Source organism: Rhinoraja longicauda, chromosome 3, assembly GCF_053455715.1.
Source record: "Rhinoraja longicauda isolate Sanriku21f chromosome 3, sRhiLon1.1, whole genome shotgun sequence".
Classification (NCBI taxonomy): domain Eukaryota; kingdom Metazoa; phylum Chordata; class Chondrichthyes; order Rajiformes; family Arhynchobatidae; genus Rhinoraja; species Rhinoraja longicauda.
Window position 1 is genome coordinate 95,382,414 of NC_135955.1, and position 13,629 is coordinate 95,396,042.

Sequence of the window (13,629 nt, forward strand, 5' to 3'; positions counted from 1 at the left end):
AAACTTATGTGCAGCATCTCTGGGAAGGGAGTGTGAAAGAAGCAAATGGTTCAGGAGTCTTACAGCAATGGGGAAGAAGCTGTCCCTAAGTCTGGATGTCCAAACTTTTAAGCTCCGGTATCTTCTTGCAGAAGGTGGAAGAGAGAAAGAGGAATGGGCAGGATTGCAGGAATTGACTGTTTGTACAGTTATCAGTACTACAGAAACAGCGATTAGCTCAGTCAGGAAGGAAAAGGGGACGTACAACGAGATCTTGGTGTCCGAGTGCATCAGTCACTGAAAGGAAGCATGCAGGTACAGCAGCAACGGAATGTTGGCCTTCATAACAAGAGGAGTTGAGTATAGGAGCAAAAAGGTCCTTCTGTAGTTGTACAGGGCCCTAGTGAGACCGCACCTGGAGTACTGTGTGCAGTTTTGGTCTCCAAATTTGAGGAAGGATATTCTTGCTATTGAGGGCGTGCAGCATAGGTTTACTAGGTTAATTCCCGGAATGGTGGGACTGTCGTATGTTGAAAGACTGGAGCGGCTAGGCTTGTATACACTGGAATTTAGAAGAATGAGAGGGGATCTTATCGAAACATATGATTATTAAGGGGTCCGACACGTTAGAGGCAGGAAACATGTTCCCAATGTTGGGGGAGTCCAGAACCAGAGGCCACAGTTTAAGAATAAGGGGTAGGCCATTTAGAACGGAGATAAGGAAAAACTTTTTCAGTCAGAGAGTTGTGAATCTGTGGAGTTCACTGCCTCAGAAGGCGGTGGAGGCCAATTCTTCAATGCATTCAAGAGAGAGCTAGATAAAGCTCTTAAGGATAGCGGAGTCAGGGGGTATTGGGAGAAGGCAGGAACGGGGTACTGATTGAGAATGATCAGCCATGATCGCATTGAATGGTGGTGCTGGCTCGAAGGGCCGAATGGCCTACTCCTGTACCTATTGTCTATTGTCAATGTTGTCGGGAGATAAGCAATATTTCCTTGAATATAAAAGATACATGCACTTCTATGGATAATATCATTGGGATTAAAACATGATTCATTATATGAAACATGGATCTCACAGGAATTGCCAATGCTTGTTTAACTCTGTCTGTACGGAGTTTGTACGTTCTCCCCGTGACCTGCGTGGGTTTTCTCCGAGATCTTCGGTTTCCTCCCACACTCCAAAGACGTACAGGTATGTAGGTTAATTGACTGGATAAATGTAAAAATTGTCCCTAGTGTGTGTAGGATAGTGTTAATGTGTGGGGATCGCTGGGCGGCGCGGACTCGGTGGGCCGAAGGGCCTGTTACAGAGCTGTATCTCTAAAAAAATCTTTTAAAAAACTGATTTTTAAGGGAGAATGCTGCAGGATCTCAGGCAGCATCTCTGGAGAGAAGGAATGGGTAACGTTTTGGGTCGAGACCCTTCTTCAGACTGAAGTATCTCAGATCCTTCTTCAGACAGAAGAAACTCAGACTGGAGTCACCCATCCCTTCTCTCCAGAGATGCTGCCTGTCGCACTGAGTTACTCCGGCAATTTTGTGCCTTATCTGTGGGTCCCACATCACTGGAAATAGAAAGCAAATACATGAGCGGGGCACGATGAGGGAATTAGGTCAACCAGGACGGTTGTTTTATTCTTGATCTCCGCACCCTTCAACAACAACAGCAGCTGCACGTACTGCAAGCAGACAGCACACTTGGAAAACTGGACGGAGCTTTACAAATCTCACCTCTATCTCGGCTAAAGAGACAATCTCAACTTCATGTCTTATTCCTTGACGTACGAGGTCTTCTCCAAAAGAATCCATGACGACGATGGTCTTAATTTCCGACGTTATCCCGGATTCCACACCTTTTAGTATCATGCCCGCCCTGACTGCCGTGTCACAGATTACAACTTCAATATCCGCTGCGAACGAGGAGAAAAGGGGGGCATTATTTTAACGGTGAGATCGCCTCAAAGTACGTTAAAAACCTGTTCTTGCATATACGATACCAGACGATAGAACTTTATTTATCCCATGAGGGAAATCGATCTGCCAACATTCATAAAATACAAAATACATGAAACATGAAATTAAAGTGACAAGTGGAAAGGATTGGGGGCGTGCAAAAATTTGAGAGAAGGAACTTTTTCACCCGGAGAGTTGTGAATTTGTGGAATTCTCTGCCACAGAGGGCAGTGGAGGCCAATTGACCGGATGGATTTAGGAGAGAGTTAGGTAGAGCTCTAGGGACTTCACAAAATGCTGGAGTAACTCAGAGGGTCAGGCAGCGTCCCTGGAGAGAAGGAATGGGTGACCTTTAGGGTCGAGACCCTTCCTCAGACTCTGGGGGCTAGTGGAATCAAGGGATACGGGGAGAGGTTGGGCACAGGTTACTGATTGTGGATGATCAACCATGATCACAATGAATGGCGGTGCTGGCTCGAAGGTCCGAATGGCCTCCTCCTGCACCTATGTTCTATACGAGCTCTATATTAGGGAGGGGGGGAGGAGGGGTGTCAGTCAACCGCACGACAGAAGGGGGAGGAGTTGTACAGTTTGATAACCACAGGGAATCAGATGACGGGGAACAATCAAGTAAATGAACTCTGCGGCTTTGCAGAGTTTAATTAAAACAGAAGGCAACGTGGGACAAAAGAGAGCAATGGGATCAGTCCTGCCTTCCTTAATGAGAGGAATCACAAATTGCAAGCATGAAGACATGGGGCATGTGCTACCAATGAACTTAACTTATTTACCCACACTGTGTTTTCATGTTATATGTTCTGTTGGTACTGCTTTGGGTTTAATGCTGCATTGCACATCTAAGCTATTTACACTATTTCAACACTGCCGGTCACTGTTTATAATGTTACTTGACCAAGTGACCCATTGGGCCTAAACCTCTCCAGCATTGGGGCAGCACCCTCTCATCCCCCCCTCCTCCTCCCCCTATCCCCCGCAATCCCCCTTATCCTCCCTCCTCCCCCCTCCCTCCCCCCCTCTCCCTCAGTCGTGGAGGGCGTGCAGCGTAGGTTCACTAGGTTAATTCCCGGAATGGCGGGACTGTCGTATGTTGAAAGGCTGGAGCGATTGGGCTTGTATACACTGGAATTTAGAAGGATGAGGGGGGATCTTATTGAAACATATAAGATAATTAGGGGATTGGACACATTAGAGGCAGGAAACATGTTCCCAATGTTGGGGGAGTCCAGAACAAGGGGCCACAGTTTAAGAATAAGGGGTAGGCCATTCAGAACGGAGATGAGGAAGAACTTTTTCAGTCAGAGAGTGGTGAAGGTGTGGAATTCTCTGCCTCAGAAGGCAGTGGAGGCCAGTTCGTTGGATGCTTTCAAGAGAGAGCTGGATAGAGTTCTTAAGGATAGCGGAGTGAGGGGGTATGGGGAGAAGGCAGGAACGGGGTACTGATTGAGAGTGATCAGCCATGATCGCATTGAATGGCGGTGCTGGCTCGAAGGGCTGAATGGCCTACTCCTGCACCTATTGTCTATTGTCTATTGTCTATTGTCTATTGTCAGTCCCAAAGAGATAGATTTATACATTAAAATGTGAATAACTTAAAAAAATATAACACCGATTTCAATGGATATTCTTGCTATTGAGGGCATGCAGCATAGGTTCACTAGGTTAATTCCCAGAAAGGCGGGACTGTCATATGTTGAAAGACTGGAGCGACTAGGCCTGTATACACTGGAATTTAGATGGATGAGAGGGGATCTTATCGAAACATATAAGATTATTAAGGGGTTGGACACGTTAGAGGCAAGAAACATGTTCCCAATGTTGGGGGAGTCCAGAACCAGGGGCCACAGTTTAAGAATAAGGGGTAGGCCATTTAGAACGGAGATGAGAAAAAACTTTTTCAGTCAGAGAGTTGTGAATCTGTGGAATTCTCTGCCTCAGAAGGCGGTGGAGGCCAATTCTCTGAATGCATTCAAGAGAGAGCTGGATAGAGCTCTTAAGGATAGAAGAGTCAGGAGGTATGGGGAGAAGGCAGGAACGGGGTACTGATTGAGAATGATCAGCCATGATCACATTGAATGGTGGTGCTGGCTCAAAGGGCCGAATGGCCTCCTCCTGCACCTATTGTCTATTGTCTATTGAAACTTCTTCCATTAGCACCAAAGGGACGACGGTGAGTAAGGTGGGCCTAAAATTGTCGCGCTATCGTGTACCGTTTTGGCTGTAGTTCAGGAACAAACAAACAAACAAACGAGAGTTTCAGTGTATAGATAACTGCCACTTTATTGACTTTGTTACTATCTGCACTATTTAATAGAATACTGCCAGATACTGTTAACTGTTGTTATTTACTGTCACTTAGTCCTATTTTTGCTACTTTTACCTATTTGTACTTTTACCTTATTTTTTAATTTCTATTTTTACCTTATTTACTTAATTTTATAGCATCGATATGGAGGTCAATAGACAATAGACAATAGGTGCAGGAGGAGGCCATTCGGCCCTTCGAGCCAGCACCGCCATTCAATGTGATCATGGCTGATCATTCTCAATCAGTACCCCGTTCCTGCCTTCTCCCCATACCTTCTCCCCATATCAGCTGCGGCTCACCGGCAGTCTCTCTGTCTTTTTTTTGTTTTTTTGTCTATTGTCATCGTTTAATGTACGTTTTGTTCTATTTTTAACTCTGTGTATGTGGGGGGGGGGGTGGGGGAAACCTTTTTTCTAATCTCCTCCTCAACGGAGATGCGACCTTTACCGTGTCGTATCTCCGTTCGTGCTACGGCCTAACACCGTGAGTCGGCGGCCTCCAGCTGGGATCGACCTTGAAGACTCCGGTCGCAGGGCCTGGACTTACCATCTCGGAGGCTTCGGCCGTGGGCCCTGCAGACCGCAACATCTGGAGCTCGCAGGTCCCTGGCTGGCGACCGGTTTTTGGGAGCTCCAGCCGTAGCAGCTTCGACCGCCCCGAAGCGCGAGGTACGATCGACCCGCTCGCAGGCCCTTCATCGCCCTGCGTTGCTCGGCCGCAGCACTTTCCATCGCCCGGTGGGGGCTCAGGACCTTCATCGGCCTGCTCGGCTCGGCTCGGCCCTGGGACTTTCCATCGCCCGGTGGGGGCTCAGGACCTTCATCGGCCTGCTCGGCTCGGCTCGGCCCTGGGACTTTCCATCGCCCGGTGGGGGCTCAGGACCTTCATCGGCCTGCTCGGCTTGGCCCTGGGACTTTCCATCGCCCGGTGGGGGCTTCCAAAAGTTGGGAGCCTCTATCACCTCGTGGCACCACGGGAGAAGAATGAGGAGGAGATAAGACTTTTCTTTGCCTTCCATCACAGTGAGGGTGTGCCTAGAGCAATCACTGCGATGGCTGTTTGTGTAAAAATTGTATCTGTGTGTCCTGTGCTTTTTGTTGTCTACTGCCGGACCCTGACGTGAGAGGACGCTGGCGTTGTTTATTCGCCGCTTCTCCGTTAGGATAGTTTGTCTGTTTGTTTTTATGTTATGATTGTTTTTGTAAAGCGCTTTGAGCTTCTGGAAAGGCGCTATCTAAAATAAATGCTTATTATTATTATTATTATTATGATACCCCCTGACTCCGCTATCCTTAAGAGCTCTATCCAGATCTCTCTTGAATGCATTCAGAGAATTGGCCTCCACTGCCTTCTGAGGCAGAGAATTCCACATTCACAATTCTCTGACTGAAAAAGTTTTTCCTCATCTCAGTTCTAAATGGCCTACCCCTTATTCTTAAACTGTGGCCCCTTGTTCTGGACTCCCCCAACATTGGGAACATGTTTCCTGCCTCTAACGTGTCCAACCCCTTAATAATCTTTTACGTTTCGATAAGATCTCCTCTCATCCTTCTAAATTCCAGTGTATACAAGCCTAGTCGCTCCAGTCTTTCAACAAATGATAGTCCTGCCATTCCGGGAATTAACCTAGTAAACCTACGTTGCACGCAATCTTAATATCTTGTCCTTGTACAATGGCAATGAAGATATTATTATTATTATTGTGAACGTACCTTTGTTTATGATATAGGAAATAGCTTCAACTCCCAGTGTATCGTACAGTGGCACAACTACCATGGAGAATGTGTAACAGGCCTGTTCAACAATAACCCACTGAAGTAGGATGGGAGAACGTCACAACATTGGTAAAAACACACAACAGCAACACACAACTGACATATCACCATGATAACACAGCATTAGAGATACATTTTACTTTAAAATTTTTGCGGTGCTGGCTCGAAGGGCCAAATAGCCTCCTCCTGCACCTATTTTTCTAAATACTAAACAAACGTGTGGGCAGCACAGTGGCACAGTGGTAGAGTTACTGCCTCACAGCGCCAGAGACCCGGGTTCCATCCTGACTATGGGTGCTGCCTGCTTGGAGTTTGTACCTTCTCCCCGTGACCCATGTGGCTTTCCTCCCACACTCCAAAGACGTACAGGATTGTAGGTTAATTGGTTTGGTATCATTGTAAAATCTCCCTAGTGTTTGTGGGATAGTGTTAATGTGCGGGGATCGCTGGTCGGCACAGACTCGGTGGGCCGAAGGGCCTTATTTCGTGCTGTTTCTCCAAACTACACTGAACGACAAAAACTATACAAGTTTTAATGCAGGTGGCTGTCTGTACGGAGTTTGTACGTTCTCACCGTGACCGCGTGGGTTTTTCTCTGTGTCCTTCGGTTTCCTCCCACACTCCAAAGACGTGCCGGTTTTTAGGTTAAATGGCTTGGTATAAATGTATAAGTGTAAAGTGTCCCTATTGTGTGTAGGGTAATTTGCAGGAATTGCTGGTCGGTGAGGACTCATTGGGCCGAAGGGCCTGTTTCCCCGCTCTATCTCTAAACTAAACAAAACGACTCCAAATAAATAGGAGTCATTGTAGTGAATTTTTGACTGATGGTCCTCCATACCTATATTTAAAGCAGACACCTCAGGGGAAGCAAGAAAAAAAACTGCAGATGCTGGTTTAAATCGAAGGTAGACACAATATGCTGGAGTAACTCAGCGGGTCAGGAGGCATCTCAGGAGAGAAGGAATGGGTGACGTTTCGTTTCACCTGCACGTCCTCCAACCTCATCTACTGTATCCGCTGTTCCAGATGTCAACTTCTCTACATCGGCGAGACCAAACGCAGGCTCAGCGATCGTTTCGCTCAACACCTCCGCTCAGTCCGCCTTAACCAACCTGATCTCCCGGTGGCTCAGCACTTCAACTCCCCCTCCCATTCCCAGTCTGACCTTTCTGTCCTGGGCCTCCTCCATTGTCAGAGTGAGGCCCAGCGCAAATTGGAGGAACAGCACCTCATATTTCGCTTGGGTAGTTTACACCCCAGCGGTATGAACATTGACTTCTCCCACTTCAGGTAGTCCCTGCTTTCCATCTCCATCCCCTCCCCCTTCCCAGTTCTCCCACCAGTCTTCCTGTCTCCGTCTACATCCTATCTTTGTCCCGCCACCTCCCCTGACATCAGTCCGAAGAAGGGTCTCGACCCGAAACGTCACCCATTCCTTCTCTCCTGAGAAGCTGCCTGACCCGCTGAGTTACTCCAGCATTTTGTATCTCCCTCAAGGGAAGTTATTGGAACTAAAAATTGGAGCTCAAATTTTTTAAAGTGCTTACCTCTGGTCTGTTTTGGGCATAAATTCCTATATATTCACTGTTTGCTCCTTTGTATCCTCGACGTATAAATCCCGCACCTATATGCTCTGCCCTTTCAATGACCTGAAAAACAAGACGAGAAACGTGAAAGCAAACGTAATAATTATAGTTAATTATTAATTAGAATTAAATATTAATAATTTTTAAAAGGCACTCGAGCCATTAGGAGGCAGTGATCACAATATGATAAGTTTTACTCTACAAATTGAGAGGGAGAAGGGAAAATCGGAAGTGTCAGTATTACAGTATAGCAAAGGGGATTACAGAGGCATGAGGCAGGAGCTGGCCAAAATTGACTGGAAGGAGGCCCTCGCAGGGAAGACGGTGGAACAGCAATGGCAGGTATTCCTGGGAATAATGCAGAAGTTGCAGGATCAATTCCCAAAGAGGAGGAAAGATTCCAAGGGGAGTAAGAGGCACCCGTGGCTGACACGGGAAGTCAAGGACAGCATAAAAAGAAAAGAAAAGAGGTACAACAAAGCAAAGAAGAGTGGGAAGCCAGAGGATTGGGACTCTTTTAAAGAGCAACAGAAGTTAACTAAAAAGGCCATACGGGGAGAAAAGATGAGGTACGAGGGTAAGCTAGCCAATAATATAAAGGAGGATAGTAAAAGCTTTTTTAGGTATGCGAAGAGGAAAAAAATAGTCAAGGCAAATGTGGGTCCATTGAAGACAGAAGCAGGGGAATTTATTATGGGGAACAAGGAAATGGCAGACGAGTTAAACCAGTACTTTGGATCTGTCTTCACTAAAGAAGATACAAACAATCTCCCAGATATTCTATTGGCCAGAGATCCTAGTGTGACGGAGGAACTGAAGAAAATCCACATTAGGCAGGAAATGGTGTTGGAATGTTGGCCTTCATAACAAGAGGAGTTGAGTATAGGAACAAAGAGGTCCTTCTGCAGTTGTACAGGGCCCTAGTGAGATCGCACCTGGAGTACTGTGTGCAGTTTTGGTGTCCAAATTTGAGGAAGGATATTCTTGCTATTGAGGGCGTGCAGCGTAGGTTTACTAGGTTAATTCCCGGAATGGCGGGACTGTCGTATGTTGAAAGACTGGAGCGACTAGGCTTGTATACACTGGAATTTAGAAGGATGAGAGTTGGACACGTTAGAGGCAGGAAACATGTTCCCAATGTTGGGGGAGTCCAGAACCAGGGGCCACAGTTTATGAATAAGGGCTAGGCCATTTAGAACGGAGATGAGAAAAAACCTTTTCAGTCAGAGAGTTGTGAATCTGTGGAATTCTCTGCCTCAGAAGGCAGTGGAGGCCAATTCTCTGAATGCATTCAAGAGAGAGCTAGATAGAGCTCTTAAGGATAGCGGAGTCAGGGGGTATGGGGAGAAGGCAGGAAACAGAGTACTGATTGTGAATGATCAGCCATGATCACATTGAATGGTGGTGCTGGCTCGAAGGGCCGAATGGCCTCCTCCTGCACCTATTGTCTATTGTCTATTGAACAGCATCTCATATTTCGTTTGTGCAGTTTACACCAAAGATACTGGAGGAGCAAGATGGACCACTCTGTTGAAATCACCTATACTGAAGTGTAGTACGCAAAGGAGCTGAAGTCCACCATTTTAGTAGGCAAATCCCGCCGTTCGCTCTGCCTCTCGCAGTGTAATCAGTGTTTTGGGGGAACAGTATGTGTGACGATACCATAAAAATGCAGAATATATCTCTTCTATCAATTCACACGATTTTTGTTATTTTTCTTTTAAAATGTCTCTTCAAGTTTCTGCCTACTAAAATGGCGCCATGGCGTACTACTCATTCCTTCTCTCCAGAGATGCTGCCTGACCCGCTGAGTTACTCCAGCATTTTGTGTCTACCTAACAATTATATTTGTCACATACTCCTGCACCTATTGTCTATTGTCTATTGTCTAATCTAGAAATCGGTGGTGCAAAGGGACTTGGGAGTGCTGGTGCAGGACTCCCAAAAATGTAATTTGCAAGTCGAATCGCTAGTAAGGAAGACAATTTCAATGCTAGCATTTATATCAAGAGGACTGGAATACAAAAACAGAGGTGTAATGCTGAGGCTTCATAAGGCGCTGGCCTGGCCGCATTTGGAGCAGATTTGGGTCCCATATCTGAGGAAGGATGTGCTGGCTCTGGAGAGGGTCCAGAGGAGGTTTACAAGAATGACCCTAGGAATGAGTGGGTTAACATGTGATGAGCGTTTGTCGGCACTGGGCCTGTACTCGCTGGAGTTTAGCAGGATGAGGAGGGACCCCATTGAAACTTACAGAATAATGAAAGGCATAGGTGGAGTGGATGTTTCTACCGGTGGGAGAGTCTAGGACCGGAGGTCACAGCCTCAGAATTAAAGGGCGCTCTTCTTGAAGGGAGGCGAGATGGGACTTCTTTAGTCAGAGGGTAGTTATTCTGTGGAGCTCGTTGCCACAGAGAACTGTGGAGGCCAAGTCAGTGGATATTTTTAGGGCAGAGATAAATTTAAGAGAGAGTTAGATGGAGCTCTAGGGGCTAGTGGAATCAAGGGATATGGGGAGAAGGCAGGCAAGGATCTGCCATGATCACAATGAATGGCGGTGCTGGCTCAAAGGGCCAAATGGCCTCCTCCTGCACCTATTTTCTATGTCAATGTCTATGTCTACCTGTCCAAGTATCTTTTAAATGCTGTCACAGTACCTGCCTCAACTACCTCTTGTGGCAGCTGCTACCATTTCCCCACCACTCTTACTATAAGGAACATGTTTACTTACTTCACGATAGGACATCCACTGGAAAGGTTGATTTGGCTTTCTGAAACCCAAACAGGGTCCATTACCTAAAAGGTACAAAAAAAAGGTCAACTCTGCGTGTAAATATTATAGACAATAGACAATAGATGCAGGAGTAGGCCATTCAGCCCTTCGAGCCAGCACCGCCATTCAATGTGATCATGGCTGATCATCCACAATCAGTACCCCGTTCCTGCCTTCTCCCCATACCCCCTGACTCCGCTATCTTTAAGAGCTCCATGTAGCTCTCTCGTGAATGCATTCAGAGAATTGGCCTCCACTGCCTTCTGAGGCAGAGAACTCCACAGATTTACAACTCTGACTGAAAAAGATTTTCCTCATCTCCGTTCTAAATGGCCTACCCCTTATTCTTAAACTGTGGCCACTGGTTCTGGACTCCCCCCACAATATTCTAACTCTTCTTGATTGCCTAAACTCCTTAAAATAATGCACAATAATATGAATATGCTAAACTACAATCTTCCATTTAACTACTGCAATGGTGATTATTTCTAATCATTGTTGGATATCAGCCAAGTTAACATGTGATATAAATGTATATCATATGTAAAATATGATATAAATTGTACAAAAAGAGATGCACCAAGACACATTCCTTGTGTGTGTACATACCATATCATATCATATCATATATATACAGCTGGAAACAGGCCTTTTCGGCCCTCCATGTCCGTGCCGCCCAGTGATCCCCGTACATTAACACTATCCTACACCCACTAGGGACAATTTTTACATTTACCCAGCCAATTAACCTACATACCTGTACGTCTTTGGAGTGTGGGAGGAAACCGAAGATCTCGGAGAAAACCCACGCAGGTCACGGGGAGAACGTGACAATAAACTTATTCATTCATACCATGCAAGTTTTAAATTCAAGCCCATATTGTTTATTTCCTTGTACATGCACATAAATAGAGTCATTGAGTAATAGAGTCAGAGAAACATAGAAAATAGTTGCAGGAGGAGGCCATTCAGCCCTTTGAGCCAGCACCGCCATTCACTGTGATCAAGGCTGATCATCCACAATCAGTACCCTGTTCCTGCCTTCTCCCCATACCCCTTGATTCCTTTGGCCCTAAGAGCTCCATCTAACTCTCTCTTGAAAACATCCAGTGAATTGGCCTCCACTGCTTTCTGTGGCAGAGAATTCCACAGATTCACAACTCTCTGGGTGAAAAAGCTTTTCCTCATCTCAGTCCTAAATGGCCTACCCCTTATTCTTAAACTGTGACCCCTTTGTTCAGGACTCCACCAACATCGGGAACATGTTTCCCACAACCAGCGTGTCCAATCCCTTAATAATTTTATAGGTCATACGACACAGAAACAGATCATTCGGCCGAAACAGGCCCATGACAACCGAGATGCCCCATCTACTTGTACATTAGTCCCACCTGCCCACGTTGGGCCCACGTCCCTCAAAAACCTTTCCTATCCAAATACCTCTCCAACAGGCTTTTAAATATTTTTGTAGTACATGTCCCAACTGCCTCCTCTGGCAGCTCGCTCCTTATTCCCACCATCCTCTGCGGTTAAAAGTTGCCCCTCAAGTTCTTATTAAATCTTTCCCCTCTCACTTTAATCCTATGTTCCCTGGTTCTTGACTCCCCTGCTCTGGGTCAAAGACCCCGTGCATTCATCCTTACCATTCCCCTCATGCTACCATTAGTACTGAAAAGAAAAGTCTGGTGAGATGAATGACATAGAACTCTGCAGCAAAAAGACAGGCCCTTCGGCCCAAAATGTCCGTGCCGAACAGGAAGCCAAGTTAAACTAACCTCCTCTGCCTGTATGCGATCCACATCCCTCCGTTCCCTGCATACCAATGCATCTACCTGAAAACCTCTTACACATCACTGTTGTATCTACATCCTGGCCTCGTGTTCCAGGCCCCCAATACTCTCCATGCCTCACACATGTCCTTTAAATGTTGGCCCTTCTCACCTTAAAACTAATTGTCTTTGACAATTCCAAACTAGGAAAAAGATTCTGACTGACTACGCTATCTACACCTCTCGTAATTTTATACACTGCTGTCAGGTTTTTCCCTCAAGCTCTTACACTCCAGAGAAAACAATTCAAGTTTGTCCGAATAATCAAGCCGTGAAATCAGGATATTCAGCTCATCAAGTTTGACGGAGTGCAGCACAGGGTCACAAAATCCTTCTGCAGTTGTACAGGGCCCCGATGAGACCACATCTGGAGTATTGTGTGCAGTTTTGGTCTCCTAATTTGAGGAAGGACCTCCTTGCTATTGAGGCAGCGCAGCGTAGGTTCAGGAGATTAATCCCCGGGATGGCGAGGCTGTCATGTGATGAAAGAACGGAAGGACTGAGCTTGTATTCACTGGAATTTAGAAGGATGAGAGGGGATCTTATAGAAACATATAAAATTATTAAGGGATTGGACAGGCTAGATGCAGGAAACATGTTCCCGATGTTGGGGGAGTCCAGAAGCAGGGGTCACAGTTTAAGAATAAGAGGTAGCCCATTTAGGACTGAGATGAGGAAAAACGTTTTCACGCAGAGTTGTGAATTTGTGGAATTCTCTGCCTCAGAAGGCAGTGGAGGCCGATTCACAGGATGCTTTCAAGAGAGTTATATAAATATAGCGGAGTCAAGGGATATGGGGAGAAGGCAGACACGGGTTACTGATTGTGGATGGTCAGCCATGATCACAATGAATGTGCTGGCTCTGGAGAGGGTCCAGAGGAGGTTTACAAGAATGACCCTAGGAATGAGTGGGTTAACATGTGATGAGCGTTTGTCGGCACTGGGCCTGTACTCGCTGGAGTTTAGAAGGATGAGGAGGGACCCCATTGAAACTTACAGAATAATGAAAGGCATAGGTGGAGTGGATGTTTCTACCGGTGGGAGAGTCTAGGACCAGAGGTCACAGCCTCAGAATTAAAGGGCGCTCTTCTTGAAGGGAGGCGAGATGGGCCGAATGGCCTGCACCTACTTACTGTTCTATTCTAAGTCTGCCTCTTTTTCTCCTCCACCATTTTGGTTATCCCACAGCCACTCTATGGTCTAATCCACCCTAAGACTTGCACCTCATTCCTTACAATTCATAGATTCATAAGTTCCAGGAGCAGAATTAGGCCATTCGGCCTGGCAAGTCTATCTTTACCTCACAACCCCATTCTCCTGCCTTGTCCCCATAACCCCTGACACCCGCTCTAATCAAGAATCTGTCAATATCTGCCTTAAAAATATCCATTGACTTGGCCTCCAC

General features: G+C 46.3%; 1 protein-coding gene across 5 annotated transcripts in view; it reads right to left on the reverse strand.

The window, feature by feature from the left end:
- The window catches only part of acsl1a (acyl-CoA synthetase long chain family member 1a), a 179,699-nt gene that overhangs the window by 58,579 nt on the left and 107,491 nt on the right, over nucleotides 1-13,629 (reverse strand). For all 5 annotated transcript variants that reach the window (XM_078396684.1, XM_078396685.1, XM_078396683.1 and 2 more), the window contains exons 4-7: nucleotides 10,354-10,418; nucleotides 7,584-7,685; nucleotides 5,974-6,073; nucleotides 1,714-1,892 (exon numbers count right to left, since the gene is read on the reverse strand). In XM_078396684.1, the coding sequence (XP_078252810.1) occupies nucleotides 1,714-1,892; nucleotides 5,974-6,073; nucleotides 7,584-7,685; nucleotides 10,354-10,418 (446 nt within the window). The remainder of the gene's footprint in view (nucleotides 1-1,713; nucleotides 1,893-5,973; nucleotides 6,074-7,583; nucleotides 7,686-10,353; nucleotides 10,419-13,629) is intronic.